We start from the raw sequence: 22537 nt of genomic DNA on the forward strand, positions 1-22537 counted from the left end.
GAATAGGACAGCCAGGGTGTGAGCACAGAGCAAAAAAGAAATTTATGTGGCTGTGCCACGTGAATTTGCGACTAGCAAGGGCCTTGGGCAAAAAAGCCATGGTAAATAGTGTTACACTAAGTTGAGGACGTATTGTAAGCTACCGAAGGCCAGCTGCGTATCACTTCGCGTACACCCAAAAAGCCCTCATCTCGAGCAAAGGAGAGATGATATGACACTGCACGTAGACTGACACGGGACTACCAGATCGAGTTCAGGCCATAGACGAGTGGGAACTTGGTTGTATAAGGGTGATATTATCGCCTTTTAGCAGGATTCGTCCTATAGGAGTGTTAATGCCCTGTACACAAACACTTCGTGAGAAAAAAAAACGCACCAAGAGATCGAGGGGATTTGCTCTCCTCACTAACGAACACCTCGGACGCATCATCAAGAACCACGTTCATGAACTCGTCGAAGCCCTGCAACGCGCATTAATGAGAAAATCTGAAATGTAAGCAACTTAAGCGCACAATAATTCTGCCTTCTATTCTCATTTCCACATTATCGTAAAGCCAGATTTGAACTGGAACACGCTATTCGACCTGTCAGGCAAGTTAAGGAGGAGTGGCGGAGGAAACAATACCTGCTGAAGGTTCTTGAAGATGACATTCTGTCTCAAAGTTAGCAAGACTGCATGGATAGTACGCGTTAGACTAACGATGGGCTGTACCATCACACGCTGTTGGCGGCCGGACATGTTGCTGGAAAGGATAAAGCGAGCACAACAGGTAGTTGACAGGAACGTGAGCACACGGTTGTGGAATGACTTGGTGTAGTAGAACGGGATCAAATCTCAACGCGTTTAGTTCATTTAGTTAAAGCATTGCTCGCTTGATCACTGACACCGATATAGACCATCCATGGTGCAGAAGTACAAGTGCCAGATATGTGAAACCGCTGAGTTCAAGTACAAGTGCTCTGCTTGTCAAGTGCTATAGTATGTATTCAACATAACGATGGCACGTCTTACTCACGCTACTTAATTCAGCTGCTCCGTAGCTTGTTACAAACAACATAAGGGTTTGTACAGTCTTTTGATCCGTTGTCGTCCCGTCTCATAGATGAAAACTAGCAGAGACATCATGCGGCGGATCTGCCACTTCTTCATCGGTACCGGAGAAGACGTTGCCTCCAATTGAACCACCTTCAAATTGCGAAGGTGTGACTGATCAGCGAGCCACGCTCCGCCCACTGTCAAGCCTTCGCTGGCCTCCAGAACCGGAAACGTCGATGTTTATTGATCCTTTGACACGCGATGACCCGAAGCCGCTGAAAAATTCTCAATATCTCGTCATTGGTCAGTGAACCTTCGGACTCTGCGTTGTCGTCTCGCACTTAACGGACACCTTGTCTGTAGCCACGTCTCCGAAGATTCGCTCTATGCTACGCGATGACCCACGATTGCCGCTTATTCTCCGCTCTTTGGATTCTTTGTCGTCATATGCACGAGAGAGAGCGCTTAAAGTAGTGTTGGGGGTGTCGACAGGTGGTCCGGATCTAGTTCAGCTGGATAACGGAGAATACATGGATGCAGACGACATGGAACTGATGAGGTTGTTTGTGGAAGAGGTTGAGAAAGCTGTGCGGAAACCGGACGATTTGGGTCTCGTCAGAGAAGAGGCTGATTGATGTGCTCAAAGAGGTCAAACCCCGTGTTTTGCACGTAAGCAATGTCATTCACTTCAACTTCTCCAGGAAGTTACGCTATTCGCAAGTCTAGCCGTGTCTCTACTAAAGAGTCCGAAGAGCTTGGCATTGTGGTATGCACCTTCAAACCCTGTGTCCAAGATCGATTTCGTCAAAATGTCTGGGCACTGATGTCTGTTCCCCGTCGAATTGGAGAGGGTCTTTAATGTCCAGGGAGGCGCCATGGTACAGAACAACATTGTCTTTCCTGTCCTCAGCGTCCATGTACGCGGGAGCTGGATAAGCTGCGATGTAAGGTGGTAATTGGCCATTCGGGTCGAAAGATGTGAAGGGCTGTGCGGTGGGCAAAGTGATGCTCACGCTCTGATTCTCCATTAATGCATGCGTCGAGGAATATATGAAGTTGGGAGCTTACAGCCTGAGTCCCGAAGATCCCAGGAAGGTGCACCTTCCAATGAAAACGTGCCGCCTGACTAGATTGCCTTGCTGCATCCTCGCGTTGAAACCCCTCGATCACCTTGCGAACTTTGAGTGCACCCTGAATGTCGATCGTCAGACATCGCTACGGTGGAGGTCCAGTTACACGCACAACACCCTTCCAGATTGCGAGAGGTGTCCAGAACAGGAAGCATACTGCGACGAAAATACCAAATCCGATGAGGTGCAACTCGACTACTTTCGTGGTGAGGGTGCTGTTCTCGTTCACGGTGACGACGCTGAAAAGGTAATGATATATAATGATAGGCGCAATGAAAGTAGCCCTTACCAAGTGTCAACAAGCGGCACCTGGGGATTGAGGATAGCTTACAAGAGGCCCAAGCCGAACCAAGCTTTCTCGAACCTCGGCTTAGAGTACCGCTTGACCAGCCGGTTTACGGTTGATAGGCGATATGACCAATCCCCTTCGGACATCTGCCCTCCCAGTCAAATTATGTCCAAAGGTGGAGTGAGCAACGTACATGGGGTCTCAGCTCGGGAGGGCATGGTGGGATGGAATCGTGTTGCGTTAAATACTATGTTGATGAGTAAGCTCGCATTGATTCTTCACTTTGCGGCCCCAATACATACCACCACAATGGCTTCTTCATTTCGCCGTACATTTTGGCCGTACATGATCGATAAGCTTTCTTTGATGGTGGAATGACAGTGGGTGTTTTCGAACCAGTCGAAAGAGAATGGTACAGCGACTGTCTCAGACAGCAAATAGCACGGTGCTTACAGAAGTACGATCCAAAGGAAACGAGGATGAACGAAAGAGCACTCCGTTGGGCCCAGTCACGCTTATGAAGGGCAGTTATAGAGGCTGCGCAACTCGATTCTATGCCAGCTGTCTTCCGGAAAGTGGTTGCCAACAGGCCAGAGCCTCGCTTCTTCTGACGTGATATTAATAGTAAAAAGGGATTAGAAGCAAACACAACGATGTGGTAAGAATACTCGTGTTGTCCCTCGTTGCGCAGTGAATGCGCAACTGATCCATGATTGTTGACATCCTCAACCAGCAGCGTGACGACAGAGTTAAACGGTTGCCACACGGTGCGAAGGTCTTTTGTGGGGCAGAACCCTCGTTTGTTTAAACTCTGCTTCCGTCTTCATATTATTTGCGATTCTCGCCACTCACATCAAGACCTTGCCTACAGCGCGTCAGCAGCCTCTGACCTTTGGACTGTGCAACGACCACATCACTTCTATCGCTCATCGTAATACCTCGCGTATTCTTTTCAAAAAAAGAAGGCGACATGGAAGCTCAACTGTCTGTTCTTTTCTATCTTAAGCACTGAACTTGCTCAATTCACACCTCTGTAGGAAATCAATGCGTGTCCCAGAGCTCAAGGAGCTGGCCACCAAAGCGGGCATTAATGTCGGTGCAAAATTAACGAAGGATAAGATTATTTCTCTTCTCCTGGAAAGTCCAAATGTCGCGCCTCTCCTCGGTATCACATCTGCTGGCACCGCTCTCCCTGCAGCACCTGAGCCTAAGAGGCCGACTACAACGACTGCCCCTGTAGCCGCCCGGAAATCTGCACCAGCAAAGGGCAGCTTGCAGGACTTGGTCCGCATAAAATCTTTGTTATGTGGATATTCTCTTACGGGACATATAGCTTGCGCCTTCAACGGAGTTTGACTGGCCCGAAACTGCTCCAGCACCTGCCGTTGGCATCACCACGCCCAGCGCTGCCCCTGAACCTGTGTATGCTGCAAACCCTGTTAAAGCCAATATTCCTACACCAGCTACAACAAATGATGTAAGCTCCGGTATGTCTGACCTTTTATGCCGCATTTCAAGGGGGATACTGATCCCCCTACAGATGTGCCCAACCCCACGCCTGTTGTCCCGGCTCCATTGCCCCCGTCAGATGTTCCGGTGAATCCATTAGAGGGGACGTCAAAGCCTGTCGCTGGGACAACGAAGTTGACTGAGGAAGAAAAGCGCGCCGCACGCAAGGCGCGATTTGAAAGAGAATGGCAACACGACCAGGCTCGTAAAGATGCCGAGACGGCAGCGAAAGCTGCTCGGGCTGCTGGTCGGGCGAAAGAGGTAACTGGGCAGAACGGGTCCGAGACGGCGAAGCAGGCAGCCGCTGCCCCTACGTCAGCGAACGCGGACAAGGCGACTAAAAGCAACGGGACGAAAGGCAATGGAATTTCAGTCAGTGTGCTTTACATTTCTCTCTTCCTTCTCTAAGTTGTATTCAGGCCGACGTCATTGAGAAGCGCAAAGCGAGATTTGCGCAGGGTGGTGATCAAGCCAAAACTTCTCCCCCTGTCGCACCGGCTCCTCAGCCAGCAGCAGCACCCCTGTTAAGCGGGATTGACGCAGAAAAAGCAGCTGCGCGCAGAAATAAGTTCAATTCTTTGGTCCCCGTGAGATTCTTTTTTGCTATGTGCAAGTTTCTGAGCTAACAACATGGACAGGGACAGCCGGGGTATGAGGAGGCTACGTCTCCCAAGCGCAAGTGGGAGGAGGATTCCAACGTGCTCCCATCGAAGCGGGTCAAGAGCGACCCTTGAATACGGCCATCTACAGCATTTGCGGCGACTCTTATTTGTAATTTGCGAACAGTCTTAGTCTTAAACACGACCTGTCGATGATGTATCCTAACTCTGTCTCGCAATAATGTCTCATTAATCCCGAGCTCACTTGGGAAAGTAGCTTCGTTCTCTGAGAAATATGACGAACAACGGTACATTCGTATCTTACACTTCCACCTCCTGGACAACAAAAAAAGAACTAAATAAGGAAGCATTACATGGCGTCTCATAGCTGAGTCCGGTCATATACCAAATCCATCAGATCAATCCGGGGCGCTGAGGGGTCTTTGGGAGAAGGCGTACACCAGGACTCTCTGGTGTGTCCTGTAAGCTGCCATCCTGTGCCCGCGCAGAGTTCATGCTTTCGGCTACTAGGCTCGCAGCCTCCTCGTCATCCAGGTCTGAACCATGCACGCCTGGATAGTGCTTGTCGGAATGTTGCCGACCAAATAGGCCTCGGCGTGCCTTCTCTGATGTGGAAGAATGTGACTCTTCCTCTTCTGCGTGAGAATACATCGTACCAACATTGGGTCGATTTGAGTTGATTTCAGACATACTGTCAAACGAATGCCTCGCGGGGATCGGGGGTAGATCTTCGGAGTAGGGGTCTGCATAGGTGTCTCGGAACGACGACTGTGATGCAGGGGCAGTCTGCGTGCGGTAGGACCTGTCAGAATCGTAGTTGCGGAAAGCACTGGCCTGCAGTGGATCGCTCCCCTGAACATCCCGCAAAGAGGATGCATCCAAAATTTCTGCATGGAGTGAGTCTTGTCTTGGAGCCATCTGTGGCGTAGAATGCCCATGGGGTTGTAAAGCGGCATCGGTAAACCGAATGCTCTGCGCCTTCGGTGCCGGGTTGTTCGATGGAATGCGCAGGGACGTGGGGTTGGAATACATCGAAATACGCTCAGAGGCATCAGATGGCAAGGGAGGAGGGACAGGGCTGTCCGACAGCTGGTAGCGTCGCATGCCGCCATAATGCGGTACTTCTCCTTCTTCCAATATAGTAGGAGGTCCGTGACGCGACGTGTATCTTGAACCAGCGCCGGACATGCTGAGCCTCTTCGCACTGCGGGCACGGATAACGCTACCAATGAGGCCGGACGAACCGCGGATGGCATCCAAACCAGGTTCTTCTATGCCAATGAGATCGCCCTTCTCGTTCTCCTCGGTCTGTGAACGAGCAGCTTGCAACAGGAGCGTAGATTTCCGATCCAGACCCTTTAACTGTGTGGGGTCGATCTTAGACATCTGCAGAATAGTGATGCCAGCACCTGAGAATTGTCAGAATAGACGAGGAAAAGGTGCAGCCTTCTTACAAATGACAAGGAAGCCGAGCACCACGGTCATGATTTGGATCACCGTGGACTTCACTCCTTGATACAGGATCTATAGAGGTTTTCAATTACGCCCCTCTGTTTTGGCACCATGACACTTACGATTGAAGTCACCAATGTGAAGAAGGTGAATATCACGTAATAGGTAGGAGTTACTAAGAGTCCTTCAATTCCAGCTTCCGATCGGCGTCATGTAGTACTGCTTACCCATGGCGGTGTTGAACAAGGCTAGTGCCACGTTCAGGAAATAGATTTCCGTTACTATGGACGGATCAGCGTATGAGAAACACGAGGTCGCTTGCGAACATACACAGCGTCATGGCCACAAAAACAAGCAAGAAGTAGAAGAACCATTGTTTCAGCTAAGTGCTTTGTAAGCGTGCGTGACCCCAATTCGTTACGACGTCATACCTGACTGTTCCCCCTAACGGAGGTGACGATCGCTGCGCCAAGCCCTTGTGTACAGGACACAGACAGGCCACCAATCACCGAGCAAATCATGATATACCATAGCATGTTCTTCTTACCCCATCTGCGATACGTCCTTCAGCTAGTCAACACCCGAAAATAGCAATAAAGACGAACCTCGGAGCACAGTAGAAGATGATCACCAACGCGCTCGCGATGGCCAGACTTCCATACACAAGAAATCCGGGCGAAAGAAATAGCTGCATGAATTGTGGAATGGTGGAAACGGTCTGCTCTTGCGGTCCATTAAGGGCAATGATGGTGCTTCCGACCTGATCGGGCTGTCAGCTTGGTATTACACCTCAGGCGTATGAGGGCGTACAATACATAGAGCACAGCCAATCCACCCGAAGAAGGTAAGCTTTTCGTTTAGGAATATGGAGGACAGAATGGCACAAATGACCACCGATAAGGCTCCTAGTGGGGTCTGCGACAACTCAGTCAGGCTACGCCAGTGAATTGATGACATCTACGTACGACTATGATAGCTTCGACAAATGCATATGCTGTTAATGAAGTGAATAAAACGATGGGCGTGAGAAATAGTAATGGGAATACCTGCGAAGTTACACAGCTCTCCCATAATCATCATTGTCATCCCAGTCCACCACATGGGCTGCATAATCGAGTCAAGGTTCGTCCAGCAAACGTCAAATCTTCCGACATACAGATTTCAGATATGCGACACCCTCTCCCGCTACCTTTCCCTCTACAGCAGGTGGTAAGCCCCGATATACCCGTTCCTGGAACCCATGCGAGCGCACTCTGTGAAGCCAGCAGGCCCTTCTTTTTGAACACAAACGAGGACCCGATGAGCAGCCCGGAGCCTACGGCTAGCAGCACCCCGACACTATCCCAAGAGAATCAGTCCCATATCAAGCCCCCGTAGCAGTGCTGACATACATCTTGAACGCAGGCGGCGAAGAGTCCAGGGAGGACGCGGCCGTTGATGCCGACGCACTCGCCGACGCCGTTGTTGTCGACATGAGGTAGGAATCTCTAGTAGGTTTTGGTGAAAGATATCAAGAGGATAAGGGGAACACTATTGGGAAGAGGATAACAGTGGTACGGAACAAGAGGCGTGTGAGTTACAGACTGTCCAGTTGGGGGCGGTGGACCGCATTGATACCTGTGCAACTCGGCAGGGCACCCGCACAGCCCCACACACACTGGCGATGGTGCCGACCAAGCGGAGTCTTCCCTCGAAACGAATCACCAAAACGAGTATCAATTCATGCGCAGCATCGTGGATGCCGCCGGCTTATCTTTCTTTGATCCCTTGATCATCGCTTTCCAATCATACAGTAAAATTGATTGCAAAATCCGAATCCCGGTCTCTAAGAGACTCAACTGTGTTTTACAACAAGGACTGTAGTACCCCTAGCAACATCCGACACTTCGGCAGTTCGCCTACGGGGCCGATCCTGTCGCCGCAAATGGCCCCACTAATGTGTTTATCACGAGATACGTACGAAGCGACAGCGCACTCTAGTCTCAGCCGCGGCATCAATCAATGCATAACATCACCTGGCAAAGACACAGTCGCATCCCGAAAAAGGTGAAGGAGCTCGCTAGCAGCAAATCCGCTATCCAGCATGACCTTGCGGACCTCAGGGCGGTCAAAGGCGTTTTTCAGTCGTAGCCGGGATATATAGTGTTCAACTCGGTTGATGAGTGTTTCGAGCACCTGGTCCACCTGGACACTGCCGTTATACCCAATCCGTGACAATAACTCCTCTTGTCGGCCATAGATAACGTTCTGACCCTTCTCATTTGATTGCTTTGCTGGATCGCGGACTGCCTCATCCAGTAGACGGAATATTTGTCCAGAGTCCAGTGCCTCCAAGCGCCTGCACACTAGCGCCAGGGACACAAGACCTTCCCTCGACATGCCAGGTCCATGAGGGTCAGCATCCGCCGTCGATCCAGGGACACCTGACTCAGGAGACTGGGACTTGTCCAGCCGTGTTCGGCCAACGAGTCGTTTCGGGAAAAGGAGTGTGAGCCACTCTGGCTGTTCGATCCCTTTGAGATCTGTCTTACCCACCGAAATGAGGACTGGCAAAAGCTCCTTGATAACCTCCAGATGTCGCTGATCGTCCTGCGAAAGCGCAGCCTTGCCTCCATTCGTTGCGGTTATCGTATCATCCTCCAGAAGGGGTTGCAAGCGGTCCGTAGCATCACCACTCAACATGATATAACCACCTTTGGCGGCAGCGGCTACTCTCGCTGCTCGATTAACGACCGGCCCGAAGTAATCCATTCGACCAGTGGTTGGATCGGGATGCCACCAAGGGATGCCCAGGTGGATACCCATTCGGACCGAAATTCCACGCTCTATGAGCTCCCCATTCTCATCGAGTTCGTCCTTCCCATCCTTGCATGCAAGAAGATCTGCAGGCCAATCCTCCAAGAGAAGTTGAACCTGGACTTCCAAGCAACAGCGCACGGCACCCAACAGACTTGGAAACGCAATCATGAACGCATCTCCTTCCGTTTTGACTTCGTAACCACCGCATAACCGGATCATTCGACGCATGCACTTGTTATGGATATCCAAGCTATGATGCATGCTTTCAGAGAGTCGCTCCCAAAGTGCGGTCGAGTTGCGAACGTCGGTGAAAACCAGAACGACATTCCCTGTCGGCGCGCCGTCCTGCGCCTTGTCTCGGGGAAACAAAGTCATGGTTGATCCACCAGTACGACGAAGGTTTGCCATGTCCATATGGGAGGGGAATAGATCAGACAGCATAACCACCATCACTTGCAGACGGCTCGAAGCGCCATGACCGAGTGCAAGGTCTCGCAGGGCTTGGGCTGCCGACATACCATCATAGCGTTGATGATGATTACGGACGATCTTGGCCGCGACATCCTTCTTGACATAACTCCAAAATTCGGCGTTGCCAATAATGATGAATTGGTGATCTGGAGATAACTGTATTTTTCTTATATCGGGGCTCGAATTAATCACTGGGAACTTGGAGAAGAAGCCAAAGGCGCGAGGTACCCTCGATTCTCCTCTCAAAATGCCTTGAGGGGCGATACGCGCCTCGGAGGTCTTGATGCGTTCCCTTTCGCGTGTATCAGTGGTCACATGTGCGCGGGTTACCAGATCGAGTCTTTCGCCGACTCTGCCCAAGAGAGCCTCGACATTTCCAACGTGGGCAATATACAGAGTCCTCCCCGAAAGATATGCGACGCAACCGCAAGCCACATTCTGAAGCTCTGGGTGCTGAACCACTGGGTCTCCACTCTCTAACCGAGTAGACGCTTTGATCGGAATGTCCATGCTATTCATATTGACGACGTTCGCATAGAAAGTCTTGTTGAGCCTGACGAACGTCCGCCTGATGGCATCCTCCACTTCACCCAGTTCCGGATGTCTTTGAACCGAATCTAATTGTCTCTCGAACTCGGCTGGAAAATGCGTGACGACAAATCGCGTCAGACTGTTCTCTTCGGGCTTTGCGGATGTCAGAGGCTGTTCTCGAGTGAAAATTCCGAAGAGACATTCGTCAGCACGGCCACGATATTTCGGCACAACCATGTCGAATGATCCAATGAGGTCCTCGTCAATCGCATCTGACACGTCATATCGCATGCCATTCAGTGAAGAAGCAGTTGTTCGTATGCGGCATCGAGCTGATTCCTCTGGGAGATAAGTTACAGCAAGTGTGACATCTATCAGACCAAGTAATTCGAGCTGTCTTAGCACTCGGAAATCGGCCGCGTTAATACCTGGTCTGTGACGGTTGGATGGCGGTTTATCGATTTTGAGCAACTTGTTTCCAGACAGATTCAGCATCTTCAGTTTCTGATTCCATATCCTAGACAGAAAGAATTGTCACTCTTGAGTGGAGTTTACCAGAGACCTATGCCAAGACTCACCACTGATAATCGTACCCAGTGTTGTTGATGTTGTAGTTCAATAAGTTGTTACCCACATCAAGGACTTGCATGTGTTCATATTTGACGATCTGAAGGGGCAAACTTTGCAAGTAGTTGCCGTTGAGATAGAGTCGTCTTATGGCGCCTGTTGGTGGCAGAACCTCGGCTCGCACTGCCATTAATTCTGTTGCGCTCAGGAACAGTGCCTCCAAATGCGTGAGATGGCTCAAAGTTTCGTCAGGAATACCTCGGAGAGGATTATAAGACAAGTTTAGAATGCGAAGGTGGGTGAGCATCGATATGGGCAGCAACACGGAGTCGTCGCAAAAGTTATTCGCCAGATAGAGCTCCTTAAGCACCTTTACCAAAGGCGGTTCACCTCCGCTTGGAGACGTTGGGAATCCAGTCAACTTGTTAGAGCTCGCGTTGAATACCACCAAGTGTGAGCACATCCAGATGGTTTCGGGAATAGCTGTCAGATCGTTACTGTGAACCAGTAGTATTGAGAGGCGCTCCATGTCTCCCAGTGTATCGGGTAGATGCTTGAGAGAGGCATTGCATGCTGATAGCCTCGCCAACTTTTTGAGCTTTGTGACTGTGGGTGGCAGTTCGCCAATACGGGAGTCATCGAGGATTAACTCCTCAAGATCTGGATAGACGCCAAAGTCCAGTTGGAGGGAAGAAAGCTTGGTGTGAGACAAATCGAGCCTACGAAGTATCCCTCGATTGGTGGAGGATTTCGGACTGGGATTGAAACGCGTGAACGTGTTGGCTTGGAGGTTGAGTACTTTGAGCTTCTTCGGCAGCCGTTCTGGTATGATATTGACATCGTTGTATGCAGCCTCGAGTGTGTATAAGGCAGGCAGGGCAGAGATTACAGAGATGTCCTTGATCTGGTTCCTGGCAATATCCAGTGTCCTCAGAGAGGCCAAGTACCGCAACTCGTTGGGGAGTTCTTGTAGGTCGTTTCGCGCCAGGACGAGCATCTCCAATTGTGTCAGAGCACCAATACCTGCTGGGAGCTTCTTGATATCGTTGTCGGCCAGAACAAGCTGCTTCAAAAGATGCAAGCGGCACACGACCGAAGGCACGTGCGTGAGGCGATTCATGTCCAGTCGCAATTCTTCTACGGGAAGGTCGCAGATCGATGAGGAAAGGTCCGTCAACAGATTCGCGTGCAGCTTGAGAACTTTCAGGTGCACCAGATTCTGGAGTCCTCCATAATTCATGTTGACAGTTGTGATCCGATTATATGATGCGTCGAGAAGGGTCAAACTGGTGCAGAAGGAAATCGCCGCCGGCAGGCGTTTGAGAGCTGTCCGGGAAAGGTTGAGTTCTCTCAGGTGGGTGGTGGCCATGCAGAAGTCCTTCGGCAGGTCGGTGATGGGGTTGTGCCTGAGCGAAAGCCGTTCAAGGTGCGGGGCAACTTTGTGCAATTGTGCCGGGATCGTTTGCAGATTGAGCTCATCCAGCTTGACATCGCCTTGCATATGGTCGAACATCCCGTCATACTCCTGGGTCAGTCCATGGAGGTCCGACATCTGCAGCACGAAGCTGCAGAGATGTTGGAGCTCTCGCCCGCCTTGTGCTTTTAGCTTGTCGAGCTTTGTGTATCCCGCTGTGAGGAGGCGGCGACGGAGAATGACCAGTGGCTTCTCCTTCTTCATCAACATGCGCTCTAACCATCTTCCATCAGCATATATCCCCAGAATAGCAGGGGGAAAACGTGTTGATCAAGAACGCAACGTGTCGATCAGATCACCGTGCTCTCGTACACGTCTTCCCATCGCTTTGAGAAGAAAGACAGCTCACCTCGACCCTTTTCCACAATAAAGAACCTGTACCGACCAATCATGCCTTCATTCTCAAGTCCAAAACGTGTGACCATCGACTGCCGAATATCGTATGCGGTTGCCGTCAATGGACAAGAAACGACATGCCACGAGCCATTGGGACGATAGACCCGGAGCACGTACTACAGAAGAGGCTATCAGACATGCCCCAATGCGCCCCACCCCGGTCGCCGCCGACAAAAATGCTGACCTTGTCCTCCACCTCTTCCATCCAGTTCTTGCCATCGCGTTCATCCCAGGTAAAATCATTCTCCACAGGCTCGATCCCGGCCTCACCACTGTCTTCCTCTTCGTCACTTTCCTCTGCTTCGCTTTCCAAACCTTCCTCCTTCGCCAGCGCCTCTTCGGTCATGACCGCCCACGAGTCTGGCACTTCCCACTCCGTGCCCGGAGCCTGAGACTGCTGCCGCACGAGTGACGGTCTGCCCTGAGCAGCACTGCTCTCTGTCGTGATGCTGAGCCTCCCTGGCATATCGTCCGTCGGTCCCGCTTCTGCTCCAGTCGCGAGCGTATCTACGCTGCTACGAGGAGGCTCGTCCCCGACCGCACCAAAGCTCATGAACTCCTCGGGATTGAGGTTGTCAAAATCAACATGGTCGAAGAATGTAGTTGTCTTGAACTCTGTGTCTTCTTCGACCAATTCCTCAGGGACCGAGGCAGAGTGCTTCTTCGACTTGTGTTTTCCCCCACCTGCATGCTTGCGATCCACCGACGTGGTTGACTGTGACTTGATCCCGAATGAGATGTTAGTCGGTGTTTTGGGCCCGGGGATAGAAGGCAGCTTTCCTGACAATGACGAAAGGGAGACGGAAGCAGTGGAACTCGACCCATTCGATCGTATAGGCAAAGGCGGAATCGGCTCTCCTCCATTCGGCTGCGACCGCGGAGGGCGCAAGGAGGTGCTCGACATCTTCTGCTTCAAACGTCCAAATACCCCAGATTTCTGCTCCGGTGGCGAGTGCGGCGAGTTGAAGATGGACCGGGAGGAGGAATGAGCGGAGGAGGGTGTTTGGGGCGCAAAGCGGTACTCGTCTGAGTCTGCGGTAGGGCGCCGGTCCCGACGAGGAGTGGGCGCGTTCCACGGCGATGGGGTCATCATGTTGGCAGGGACGACAGAGGATCCAGACACGGACGGGGCTACGGAGACGTCAGAACCCGCAAATGAGGCTGAAGTGCTTGTTCGCGTGGCGAGGGAGAACCCAGTTGTCTGTCGTGGGGATGCAGGAGGCGGAGGAGGCGGAGGGTGGTGAGAGAACCCAGCAAAGACGCTCGACAGCGAAGGTTTCGTGCTCTTGCGAGACGTGCGAAGACTCGTGTTGGATGTACTGGGGCCGTCAGAGCCAGATGTGGAATACAGCGAGCTGGTGCTAGGCTTGCTCGAGTGAAGAGAGGTACTGGAGGTTGCTTGCTTGCTTGGAGGAGGGGAGAGGTATGTCTGTAGACGGGGAAGAGTGCGAGGGTCGTACGGGCTTGAGGTGCGTGAGAGGTCGCGCTCTGATGGATGAGAAGAGGGGAGGTCGATGGTAGACGCCAAGTCCCACGTCTGGGAACGAGGCAGAGGAGGTGTCTGGGCATGAAAGTCGACCCCTCCAGTCCGCTGCCAGGTGCTGCTCGTTTGGGTCTAACGCAGATGTCAGTCAGCTGGTGGCGAGGAATGAGACCACAGAGCAAGCAGGCAGTGCTCACCCTCGGTTTCCCCTGCTCTGGTGCAGGCCATGGCATGATCAATGCTCTCTCTGCCTCGCTCATCCTCTCTTTGACCTGCTGCGGGGTGAGGTAGATTGTCTCCCTCCTCCGATGGTGCTCAGCGCTTTCATCGATCGTTATTGACTCAGAGGGAAGTTGTTCTACGCTGCTACCCAAGCTGCCGCTGTTGGATGAGTCGCCTGTGTACCATCGCTTGAATGGTTTTGACATTGAAGTCAAAGTTCAGCAGTGGTCGACAGTAAGAGACAGATGGTATGAAGACTGATGAGGCCGTTGATGACTGGAATTCAAGGAAGGGCTATTATGCCAATGGGATGTTTACCTCCACGGTGCCTTCTTCCTCATTCCTCATCCTTCACTTATACAGGAACATTGTGCCAAACAAGGCCATCGATCCATGCGCTCAGGGTCTGCATTTTCCCTCTAACGCCGCTGCGTTTGTTTGACCTGCACCTCAAACAAGGCATTGTCGTTACCGTGACCCTTGGACGCTCCGTGAATGGTTTGGCCTTGCCTCAAAGACCAGCACCATCGTATCCTTGCACACCATCAATCGTACGACCAACGGCGTATATGCGTTCTGTGACTGTAAACCAGCACCAAAAGTACATCGTGTTGGGAAGAAAGGAAGAGAGAGAAAGATCGATCTACCTCCGCCCCGATCTCTCTCACGATCTGGTTTCACATCGAGTGGCAGTGCATTGTGATTTTACCCATCAAACGGTATTGAGGCACGAAGCTTGGTGTGTGTGGAGAGATCGGCGGAAAGGATAATCCTATACCACGAAAGGGGGTCCTTTGTGAAGATTAGCTACTTGTGTCAACTGTACTCTACACCTCCCTATGAAGCGTCAGGAGTAAGTCCGCTGGAGGGGGAGTCGACGGTAATGGCTCGGGTCAAATAGATAATAGTCCGTAGGTGCAGTTCGAGTAATAATCGAAGCCCGTTCCGAAGAGATAGCTAGTTCGAACTCGAAGTACGATTCGAAGGTCGGAATGAGTGTCCGGATTGCTCAAAGAGAGAGAGAGAGAGTAAGGATTGACTGTAAGTTAAAGGTGTAGTGTAAGGATTAAGGTAAGAGATAAGATTGCAGAGGTCACAAGATCGGACAAATCGAGCCATGAATCGGCTCATACCAGGCCACCAGTAGTTTCGAGAGACAAGTTCGAGGGTTTTCCACTGACCACGGTGTCCCGAACTCTGAGTATCATGATGGAGGGCCACAATCTTGCCTCGAAGTGTTTCGTCTTTCGGGACATATACCTTGCCTCGAAATAGGACGAGTCTCTGGTTTTGTACTCTACACCTCCCAATGAGGCATCAGGAGTAAGTCCGCTGGAGGGGGAGTTGACTGCAGTAGTCCGGTTTGAGTAGGTAAAAGTCGATAGAAACGTTCCAGTAGTAATCGAAGATCGTTCCGAAGGAGAACCTGATCCGAATACCGGTTCGAAGTTCGATCCACATTCTGAATACCCAAGGCAGGCGAGCCCACAATGCTCACTGAGGCGCGAGTTGCAGAAATGACAGTTCGAGGCAGCTGAGCTGGCTAGGATATTTGAAGGAGGGAATTGCGAGGACTCGGAGTGCCGTTTGAGGATCCGAACGGTCGTTCGGATTGAAGGGAATCAGAAGGTAAGAGTAATGGTTGACTGCAGGTTATAGGTATAGTGTGAAGTGTAAGGTAAGTGTCAGAGATCACCAAGGTCGAAGGAGTGTGTCCCTATTCCGAAGTACTTGAATCCTCCCTATATACGTTCGGAGGCGGTTCGGACTTTCGGACTAACTATCCTAACTCCATTCCTAAGCTATAATTACCTAAGGCTGTGTCTAGGGTCCGTTTCTCTCTACTGTCTTCAAGTTGTCGTAGTCCTTTGGAACCTCGGCTTCGAAATTAGAATGTGCAGCACACAACACGATTCAAGAAAGAAACATTCGCAAGGCTGGCCAACGTATTATATGCATAACAGATAATGTACATTGTGAACGGAAACAGTCGATAGGGCAGTAGACGAACCTTGGTCGACCGCCGAATTAAAGGAGACAGCAGAATGGGCATTGGGCAGTACCACCACGAAAACCTGGATTCTGACCCCCGATTATTCGCTGGGAATCATGTTCATTAAATCACGAAACGGTGCGGTGTATGCATATGTTCACGCGGCGAGCCTCCTTGGTCGCGGCTTGGTCTTCTTAGGAGCCACATGTAATAATGTGCTCTGAGGGATGACAGAGGGGGATTTAGATGCGACCGCGCCGAATGCAAAAGGAAGCTTGGTCTGCATCGGCGGGGCACTCTTCGGGATACTATATCGGAGCCGTAAGCTCAGTCTCTGGAGAGCGTCTTTCGCCTCCGTACGCTCAAGGTGGGCGGCCCGGGTATCCACTAGCAATAAAATGTCATTTCAAAGCTTGAGTTTGAGTAGGAGCAGCACCAGCTTACTGATTTTGGTATAGACGCTGAAAACCTCCTCGGCGAGCTCTGCGAGTGTTGCATGATTCTCACGATCCTGTAGGTATGAGTGCATGTGCGTGAGAGCGGTCTCCATGATCTGGGTAACGAGGTACAGTTCCTCGTAATTCGTTTCGGCGTGAATCCCGAATGGCGATGTCCGGGATTGGTAGTTCACAAGAGACAAAAGCGTTGGAAGTGATGGCGGTTGTTGATAGCTGCTCTCATCAAGCGCATCAAGCGTGTCGGGAATAAGGATATCAACGGCGAGCCAGCGAGCCATCACCATGGTTCTGTCACGACCACGTGGGAACAAGGACAGGAGCAAGCTCTTTTGAGATATGGTCCAACTCTTGACAAGGTTGCCGATCTGCTTACAAATGTTCAAGGCCTGCTGAATGTCAGCATCTGTTCCCATGCATACGACAAGAACACGTACCAAAGCATGATCCACCGCATCTTTGTGGACGGCGTCTTCCAGGGCCAGAGTGAGCTCTCTACTGACAGCCGGAGAAGTACCGGGGTCCATCCCGATAAGGAACAGTAACACGAAGAGATCTGGTAATTCGGCATCCTTGAACATACGCAGCCGAGCAAGACCGCAAACAAGGGTGGTCAAAATCCACGAAAGATCTCGATTCCATCCGAGCGGACTCGACTGTGAGTCGGGTTGGGGTCTGTCAAACGATGCCCGGGCTTCGGTCGTCATGCCGATATCTCGGCAAATCCCTAAGATAACCCCCAGTGGTATATGAGGTTCAGGGTAAGTCGATATGAAGTTAAGGAATTGTGCACGAGCGGTGTGTGCGACTGCCATGTCCTGATGTCGGGTGGCTAGGACTCGGTAAGCACTTTGGTGCGAGCAAAAATAAATAAATGCCGCCTACCAACTCGCAGCAGCCATTCGACGAAGGTACCAGTATCGCTGAGATCAGAATACGGCAGCCAACAGAGGATGCCGTTCAACCTCTGCGCATTTGACGATGACACTGCATTCACAGCGGCTAACATGAGCTCATCCTCCTTCCATGCTGGAACATTCCAATCTTCCACAGCACGGGTTTGATCATCACTTGCTGCCCGATTCCAGAAGAGTCTTGCACCTTTTCCCCCATGTTCTTCTCTCAGCTGCTGCTCGCGCCGCTCGGCCTTATCACGCTCAAAGAGCTTCACCATCTCCTCTTTGTCCTCACCGAGATGTTCTAGGATCGCACCACCACTCAGACTGCTGCCTTCCAGGAGGTCCATATCCTGAGAACCGACAGAGCCCTGGGAAAAGCTGTGGTTAAGACCAGGGCTAGGCGACTTCGAGCCGCGGTTGACGATCTCCTCCGCTCGCCGGATGGCAGCTGTGATCCCGTCGCGTTCGCGCTGATCCGCTTGCTTCAAGATACAGTCCAGGTCGCGATTGGACTTTGTCGTTCCTTTCTTTGGCGGTTCGGTGGGAGGGGTCATGCGAGGTCGCCTTCGCGGTTGCGGCGTGGGAGTAGTGGCACGGGCATCTAAGCCCGAGGGTCCAGGGCTCGGTGATGAGGATGGCGGAGTCGAAAGAGGAGAAGAGGGCCATATATTGGGAGACATATCTGCTAAACCAGATCCAGATCTGATGTGACACAGTTAACGGGCATGTTCTCGTGTGAGGGAGAGGGACCCACTTCTTCAATCGGTCTTTATCCGTCATAGCTGCCTTCCACACATCCTCCATATCCTCGAGCTCATCGCTGTCTTCCCTCAGGTCCAACTCGGCTTTTTGCTCCTCTTCCTCCTCAGCCATGGTCCTGCTAACCCTAGCCCTGATCTCCGCGATGATCTGTTTCGTGCGTTCCTCCCGTCGCTGCGACCCAGTAAGCTGAACCCGAGCGGGGGACGGAGGTGTCGGGACAGCCGAGGACGGTGCGGTGGGCGCAGGCGAGGAAGTGAGAATAGGTAGGGCGAGAGATACGTCTACCTCGTCCATAGACCTGGTAGATTGAAGAGAGCTAGATGGTTGGAATATCTCGCTGCGAATCCTCGATAGATGCGCGTCTTCCAGCCGAGGGGGCTCAGCTCCAGCATCATGTGAAGAACCGTTGGCCGGTGTATCCATGTCCCAATCGTCTGTTGCCCCTCCTTCGGTCCATCCCCCGTTCCAGGTGTCGTGCTTTGAAGGACTCTTGACTTTGACATCCTGACTCTTTGAGGGAGAAGTGAAAGTAAGCTCTAAGCCTCCCTCCCCTTTCTGAGAGCTGGGCAGCAGTTCCTCATCCTCGTCAGCGTCAACGCCGCTCAATGCAGCCCGTTTCAAAGGAGAACCGTGAGGAGTTGGGGTAGACGGAAGGGGGTGGGTCAAAGGCGAGGCTTCTTCCGCAATAGGGGTCGTTCGTGCGCGCTTTGAAGGGCGAGACGACAGTCGTGATATCGTAGAGGCAGGAGATGGAGTCCTTTGAGCGGATACGGCGGTCGTTGTTTCCCCTGAGGACGGGTCGACGAGCCTCGGTTTTGGTATGACATTCGGCGGTGGAAGCACAACGACCAAGTCAACGCAGTTTTCTTCGTTATCCACGTCTGTTCCTCCCCTCTTCCGTTTCCCGCGATGGTTCGATTTCGGGCCTTTGGACATTCTCTCTCCCTGTCGCAGGGGTGTTTTCGACCTTGATGACGTCCTTTTGTGGATCGGCTTGGCAAGTGTCTGTGATGCCTTGCTTGTCGTGTGTGGCCGCAGGGTACGCTGCGACGTACTGAGAGGTATTGACGAGGTAGTAGCCGATAGCGCTTCCAGTGCCGCGGATGTAAGGCGCGTTGGAGTGTGGCTGGATTCACGGGCCGATCGTCTCTCTGGTCGAGGTGTGATCTTCCTCGCCTCCTCTGGGGATGCCGGGGGCGATGTTAGAGGAGAAGTCATTCTCGGTGGTGGTATCACAGACTCAGGTTCAGGTGAAGGCGCACGCGGTGTCCCTTTCTTCTCCAGCCGTGTTGGTGATCTCAACCGCCCAGTCCTGCCGCTCTCCGATCCACTCGATACTGTCAGATCGATGCTCTCGCCAGGACGCAGTACTCGGATCGGTGATGGTCGTCCGCTGCTGTCACTCAGGCATATGACAGAACGTGCACTCCCACTGGAGAGGGATATGACCGTGTGCGTTGGGGAGGTGGGTGGGGCGTCATTGTTGTTCTTCTGTGCAGCGACGCGCGTTAGAGGGCGTTTCGGGGATTTTGCACGAGCCATCGATGGCCCTGCTTGTGCCCTGTGTATGGACGGTGTTGGCGGAGGTTCGGGTTTGACGCGCTGGCTAAGGGAGGACTGGGATGATGGTGGTTGAGTCTTGGGTCGGGATGAGAAGAAGTCCTCGATGACCCTAATAGCCTTGATGCTGTTCTCTATAGGCATTGTGTGGGAAGAGACGACGGGAAAGTGGTAAAAGACGGCGAGGGGAATGCTTCTGAAGAGACGCGATGACTACATATAAACACAGATACTTCCGACGACGCGAATATTTCATTGATCTCAGTCCCTGATCTCCGTCTTAATTCTTTGTCCCAGTCATTATTATTATTTGAACACTCCCAGGTCCACTTATTCTACAGCTGCAGTCTACTCAGACCGCTTGTAAGGCGCTCCTTGTGGACTATCCCACGTAAAGAACTCTCCACTCAGCTCATGCGCACCGTTAATAGCAAGATTCGCCAGCACCTATCCACCCCAAAAAAGGCACATTCAGTAAATTTCCAACAACTTCCCAGGCAGCCCAAGGAGACGGATCCGCATAACAAAGTACTCACGTAACCGCAGTCCTTCGGGTTGATCATGTTCTTCTTTGCGTCGACGAAGAACTGATGATCATCCGGCTTCATCGCGCTGGCTCCCATTTTACCTCTGATACGCTCTACCATCTGCGTAGAATATTAGCATCCATTGGTCATACCACTCCTGCCCGCTCTGCTCACCCCAGTGTCAGCCATCCCAGGGCAGACGGCGATGGAAGTGATATCAGGTTCCTCAGTAGCGAACGTCCTACCCCATCTCTCTCAGAACCCTTCACACCCGCACGGCACGCTCAAACACCCACCTAGCAATCGCGTTCTCAGCCGCCTTACTAGCGTTATAGCTCGCCCACGCGCCCCGCCTCTTCGTCGCCGCGCTCGAGCTGGTGAACACCACCCGTCCCTTGTTCTCCCTCAGCGCGGGCACGGCCGGGATGAGCGTGTTCAGCAGAGCGAGCACGTTGACGTTGAACACTTTTGACCAGTGGGCGGGGGTGGACGAGGCGATGGGCACGAGCTCGCACACGCCGGCGTTGAGCATCAGCGCTGTAGGCGAAGGCTCAAGCTTGAGCGCTTCGAGTGACGTCTCAGGCTTGGTGCTGCCCCCTGCACATTAGAATTACTCGACACGGAAAGATAGGAACGTACATATCCCCATGCACGATCTGCAACGACTCCGGGTGCTTCTCCTTCAGCGCTTTCAGAGCATCGCTCACATTGATATCGATCGCAACCACCTTGGCGCCAAACTCTTCCAGGAGAATCGTACAAATCGCGAGGCCGATACCGCTGTCAGGCACCCGATCAACTTTATTTCTCCTCGATATAGAATTTAGAGGTGACATACCCACCCGCACCGGTGAGGATAACCCTTGCCTGTCCTGCCATTAACTCAAGCTGTCAAAAGTTCGAATATCAAGCAGTCGAAGGTAACGTTCACTTGTAAGAAGACAAGTTCTCCTCAAAGCATCTTGCCCGTTCATAGGCGCTCGGCCACTAATGTTCCAGATTATGAATCCCCCCTCCCCCTCTCCCTGCTAATCGTCCCTGCTCAAAGCCGCCAGGAAATGAAATGTATTGAATTGCCGGTTGATGTCCTCAGACGCATCCTGGATGGCGTATCGGCCGGTTCGGCCGGTTCGCACGAGGAGCCGAACCAAGGAATCCTGGGCGGCACGCGGCCACGGTGGCCGCTTTGGCCGGCGGCTGTGCACGGAAATAAAATGTGTAGCTTCCGTTTGGATCCTCTGCGGAAAACATTTGCTTCCGTTTGCTTCCGTTGAAATCTTTCAGGATCTGTGTGCAACTTTGCATCCGTTTGCCCGGTTCCACCCAGTTTTTTCCCGGTTTTCTGCACAGTTTGTACCGTTTGTCTGTTTTCAGTATGGTTTTTTTTTTTTCATTCTTCCCCTTTCCTGTCCTGAGTATTGACAATATGAGTAAGTTACGGTGCATCTTAAGCTCAATTTTTTTTAAAAACACAATTTTTGCAAAACCGGAAAAATTGGAAGACCCGGTTCTTTTTGTTAAGAAAAACCGGAAGAGCCGGTTCTGTTTTTTTAGAACTGCTAAGTCCAAACCGGATAAACGAGGCAAAGTGGAGCAAAACGAGATTAAACGGAATTATCTTCTTTGATGGAAGCTACTGGAGGCAATAGTATACGTCCGTGCACAGCCGCCGGCCAAAACGGCCACCGTGGCCGCTTGCCGCCCAGGATTCGTACACTCTCAACCAAGTGATCGGGTGATCGACACTTTAATTAAGAAGCACAGCCACGTACTCGAATTGGTTGTTCTCTCTGCGTCTTTCTGAGGAGTACATGAACAGAGATGAGCTCAACGACATCCCTCTACCGCTCGATCCTATGTGAACTGCGCAAATCCGTATGCTCCTTTTATGTTCAACCTACTGCCTGAGCTCACCTCCTCTCAGGCAGTGTCTCCCCGACCAGAACGATCCCGAGCGATCATCACCCACCTCCGGGAAGCACTCACCAATCCCCGAATCTCCCAAGCCCAGCGGCAACAAGATGCTCTCAACGCGCTCACCTTCCTTCACAGCCAGAGGTCCTACGAGGTACGTCGTCCGTTTTCCCCTGTTGATAACGGGCGAATGCTGAGCGACTTGGTTTGGCAGGAATTGCTCGTCAGGTATAACCCGCTGCATGATATGACCCCGGAGGAGAGGGTGAAGGCTACGGCTAGGAGGGTGGGGTTGGATGTCCCTGTTGAAGCTGAGGAGGATAGTCTGAAGAATTCATGATATCTCCCTGCTGCGTCTCTGGACCTGATCGGCCAGCACGCATGCCAAGTGCAGCTCAACACGGCTCGCAAGGCTGACGAACATCGCCTGCACTGTATCTCTAACCAC

General features: G+C 52.0%; 9 protein-coding genes across 9 annotated transcripts; 2 read left to right on the plus strand and 7 right to left on the minus strand.

Annotated features, from left to right (window-relative positions):
• Nucleotides 1-90: 90 nt before the first annotated feature.
• On the minus strand, nt 91-794 carry DACRYDRAFT_20996 (LSM-domain-containing protein). The gene is made up of 5 exons (XM_040772185.1): nt 701-794; nt 626-652; nt 513-575; nt 377-461; nt 91-321 (listed from the first exon to the last, which is right to left on the minus strand). The coding sequence occupies exons 1-5, from the start codon at nt 737-739 to the stop codon at nt 254-256; spliced, it is 282 nt and encodes a 93-aa protein (XP_040631369.1). The 5' UTR covers nt 740-794; the 3' UTR covers nt 91-253.
• Nucleotides 795-929: 135 nt separating this feature from the next.
• DACRYDRAFT_21007 (uncharacterized protein) lies at nt 930-3232 on the minus strand. Its single transcript, XM_040772186.1, has 10 exons — nt 2909-3232; nt 2758-2816; nt 2649-2702; nt 2498-2601; nt 2279-2450; nt 2105-2227; nt 1400-2052; nt 1118-1339; nt 1031-1062; nt 930-979 (listed from the first exon to the last, which is right to left on the minus strand). The coding sequence occupies exons 2-7, from the start codon at nt 2800-2802 to the stop codon at nt 1813-1815; spliced, it is 738 nt and encodes a 245-aa protein (XP_040631370.1). The 5' UTR covers nt 2803-2816; nt 2909-3232; the 3' UTR covers nt 930-979; nt 1031-1062; nt 1118-1339; nt 1400-1812.
• A 92-nt stretch (nt 3233-3324) lies between these two features.
• Nucleotides 3325-4863, plus strand: DACRYDRAFT_21009 (uncharacterized protein). The gene is made up of 6 exons (XM_040772187.1): nt 3325-3439; nt 3493-3739; nt 3789-3942; nt 3996-4336; nt 4384-4551; nt 4603-4863. The coding sequence occupies exons 1-6, from the start codon at nt 3426-3428 to the stop codon at nt 4696-4698; spliced, it is 1020 nt and encodes a 339-aa protein (XP_040631371.1). The 5' UTR covers nt 3325-3425; the 3' UTR covers nt 4699-4863.
• Nucleotides 4864-4909: 46 nt separating this feature from the next.
• On the minus strand, nt 4910-7585 carry DACRYDRAFT_114798 (DUF803-domain-containing protein). The gene is made up of 13 exons (XM_040769878.1): nt 7428-7585; nt 7289-7374; nt 7193-7233; nt 7083-7140; nt 7002-7030; nt 6847-6951; nt 6642-6796; nt 6468-6588; nt 6367-6418; nt 6264-6317; nt 6159-6211; nt 6039-6108; nt 4910-5993 (listed from the first exon to the last, which is right to left on the minus strand). Exons 1-13 carry the CDS (start codon nt 7508-7510, stop codon nt 4978-4980), a joined length of 1923 nt encoding a protein of 640 aa, XP_040631372.1. The 5' UTR covers nt 7511-7585; the 3' UTR covers nt 4910-4977.
• A 305-nt stretch (nt 7586-7890) lies between these two features.
• Nucleotides 7891-13152, minus strand: DACRYDRAFT_64262 (uncharacterized protein). Its single transcript, XM_040775751.1, has 4 exons — nt 12459-13152; nt 12228-12390; nt 10416-12093; nt 7891-10354 (listed from the first exon to the last, which is right to left on the minus strand). Exons 1-4 carry the CDS (start codon nt 12825-12827, stop codon nt 8035-8037), a joined length of 4530 nt encoding a protein of 1509 aa, XP_040631373.1. The 5' UTR covers nt 12828-13152; the 3' UTR covers nt 7891-8034.
• A 1612-nt stretch (nt 13153-14764) lies between these two features.
• Nucleotides 14765-15616, minus strand: DACRYDRAFT_76968 (uncharacterized protein). The gene has a single exon (XM_040776239.1). The coding sequence runs from the start codon at nt 15108-15110 to the stop codon at nt 14937-14939; it is 174 nt and encodes a 57-aa protein (XP_040631374.1). The 5' UTR covers nt 15111-15616; the 3' UTR covers nt 14765-14936.
• Nucleotides 15617-16129: 513 nt separating this feature from the next.
• DACRYDRAFT_114800 (uncharacterized protein) lies at nt 16130-19792 on the minus strand (the record flags this gene model as incomplete). Its single annotated transcript, XM_040769879.1, has 5 exons — nt 16130-16359; nt 16417-16816; nt 16865-17259; nt 17313-18028; nt 18081-19792. 5 exons carry the CDS (start codon nt 19790-19792, stop codon nt 16130-16132), a joined length of 3453 nt encoding a protein of 1150 aa, XP_040631375.1.
• A 152-nt stretch (nt 19793-19944) lies between these two features.
• On the minus strand, nt 19945-21180 carry DACRYDRAFT_76971 (NADP-binding protein). The gene is made up of 6 exons (XM_040776240.1): nt 21014-21180; nt 20815-20955; nt 20472-20765; nt 20350-20416; nt 20185-20295; nt 19945-20095 (listed from the first exon to the last, which is right to left on the minus strand). The coding sequence occupies exons 1-6, from the start codon at nt 21052-21054 to the stop codon at nt 19997-19999; spliced, it is 753 nt and encodes a 250-aa protein (XP_040631376.1). The 5' UTR covers nt 21055-21180; the 3' UTR covers nt 19945-19996.
• Nucleotides 21181-21996: 816 nt separating this feature from the next.
• DACRYDRAFT_105542 (uncharacterized protein) lies at nt 21997-22429 on the plus strand (the record flags this gene model as incomplete). Its single annotated transcript, XM_040768101.1, has 3 exons — nt 21997-22050; nt 22100-22243; nt 22304-22429. The coding sequence occupies 3 exons, from the start codon at nt 21997-21999 to the stop codon at nt 22427-22429; spliced, it is 324 nt and encodes a 107-aa protein (XP_040631377.1).
• Nucleotides 22430-22537: the final 108 nt, after the last annotated feature.

Source organism: Dacryopinax primogenitus (assembly GCF_000292625.1).
Source record: "Dacryopinax primogenitus strain DJM-731 SS1 chromosome Unknown DACRYscaffold_4, whole genome shotgun sequence".
Lineage (NCBI taxonomy): Eukaryota > Fungi > Basidiomycota > Dacrymycetes > Dacrymycetales > Dacrymycetaceae > Dacryopinax > Dacryopinax primogenitus.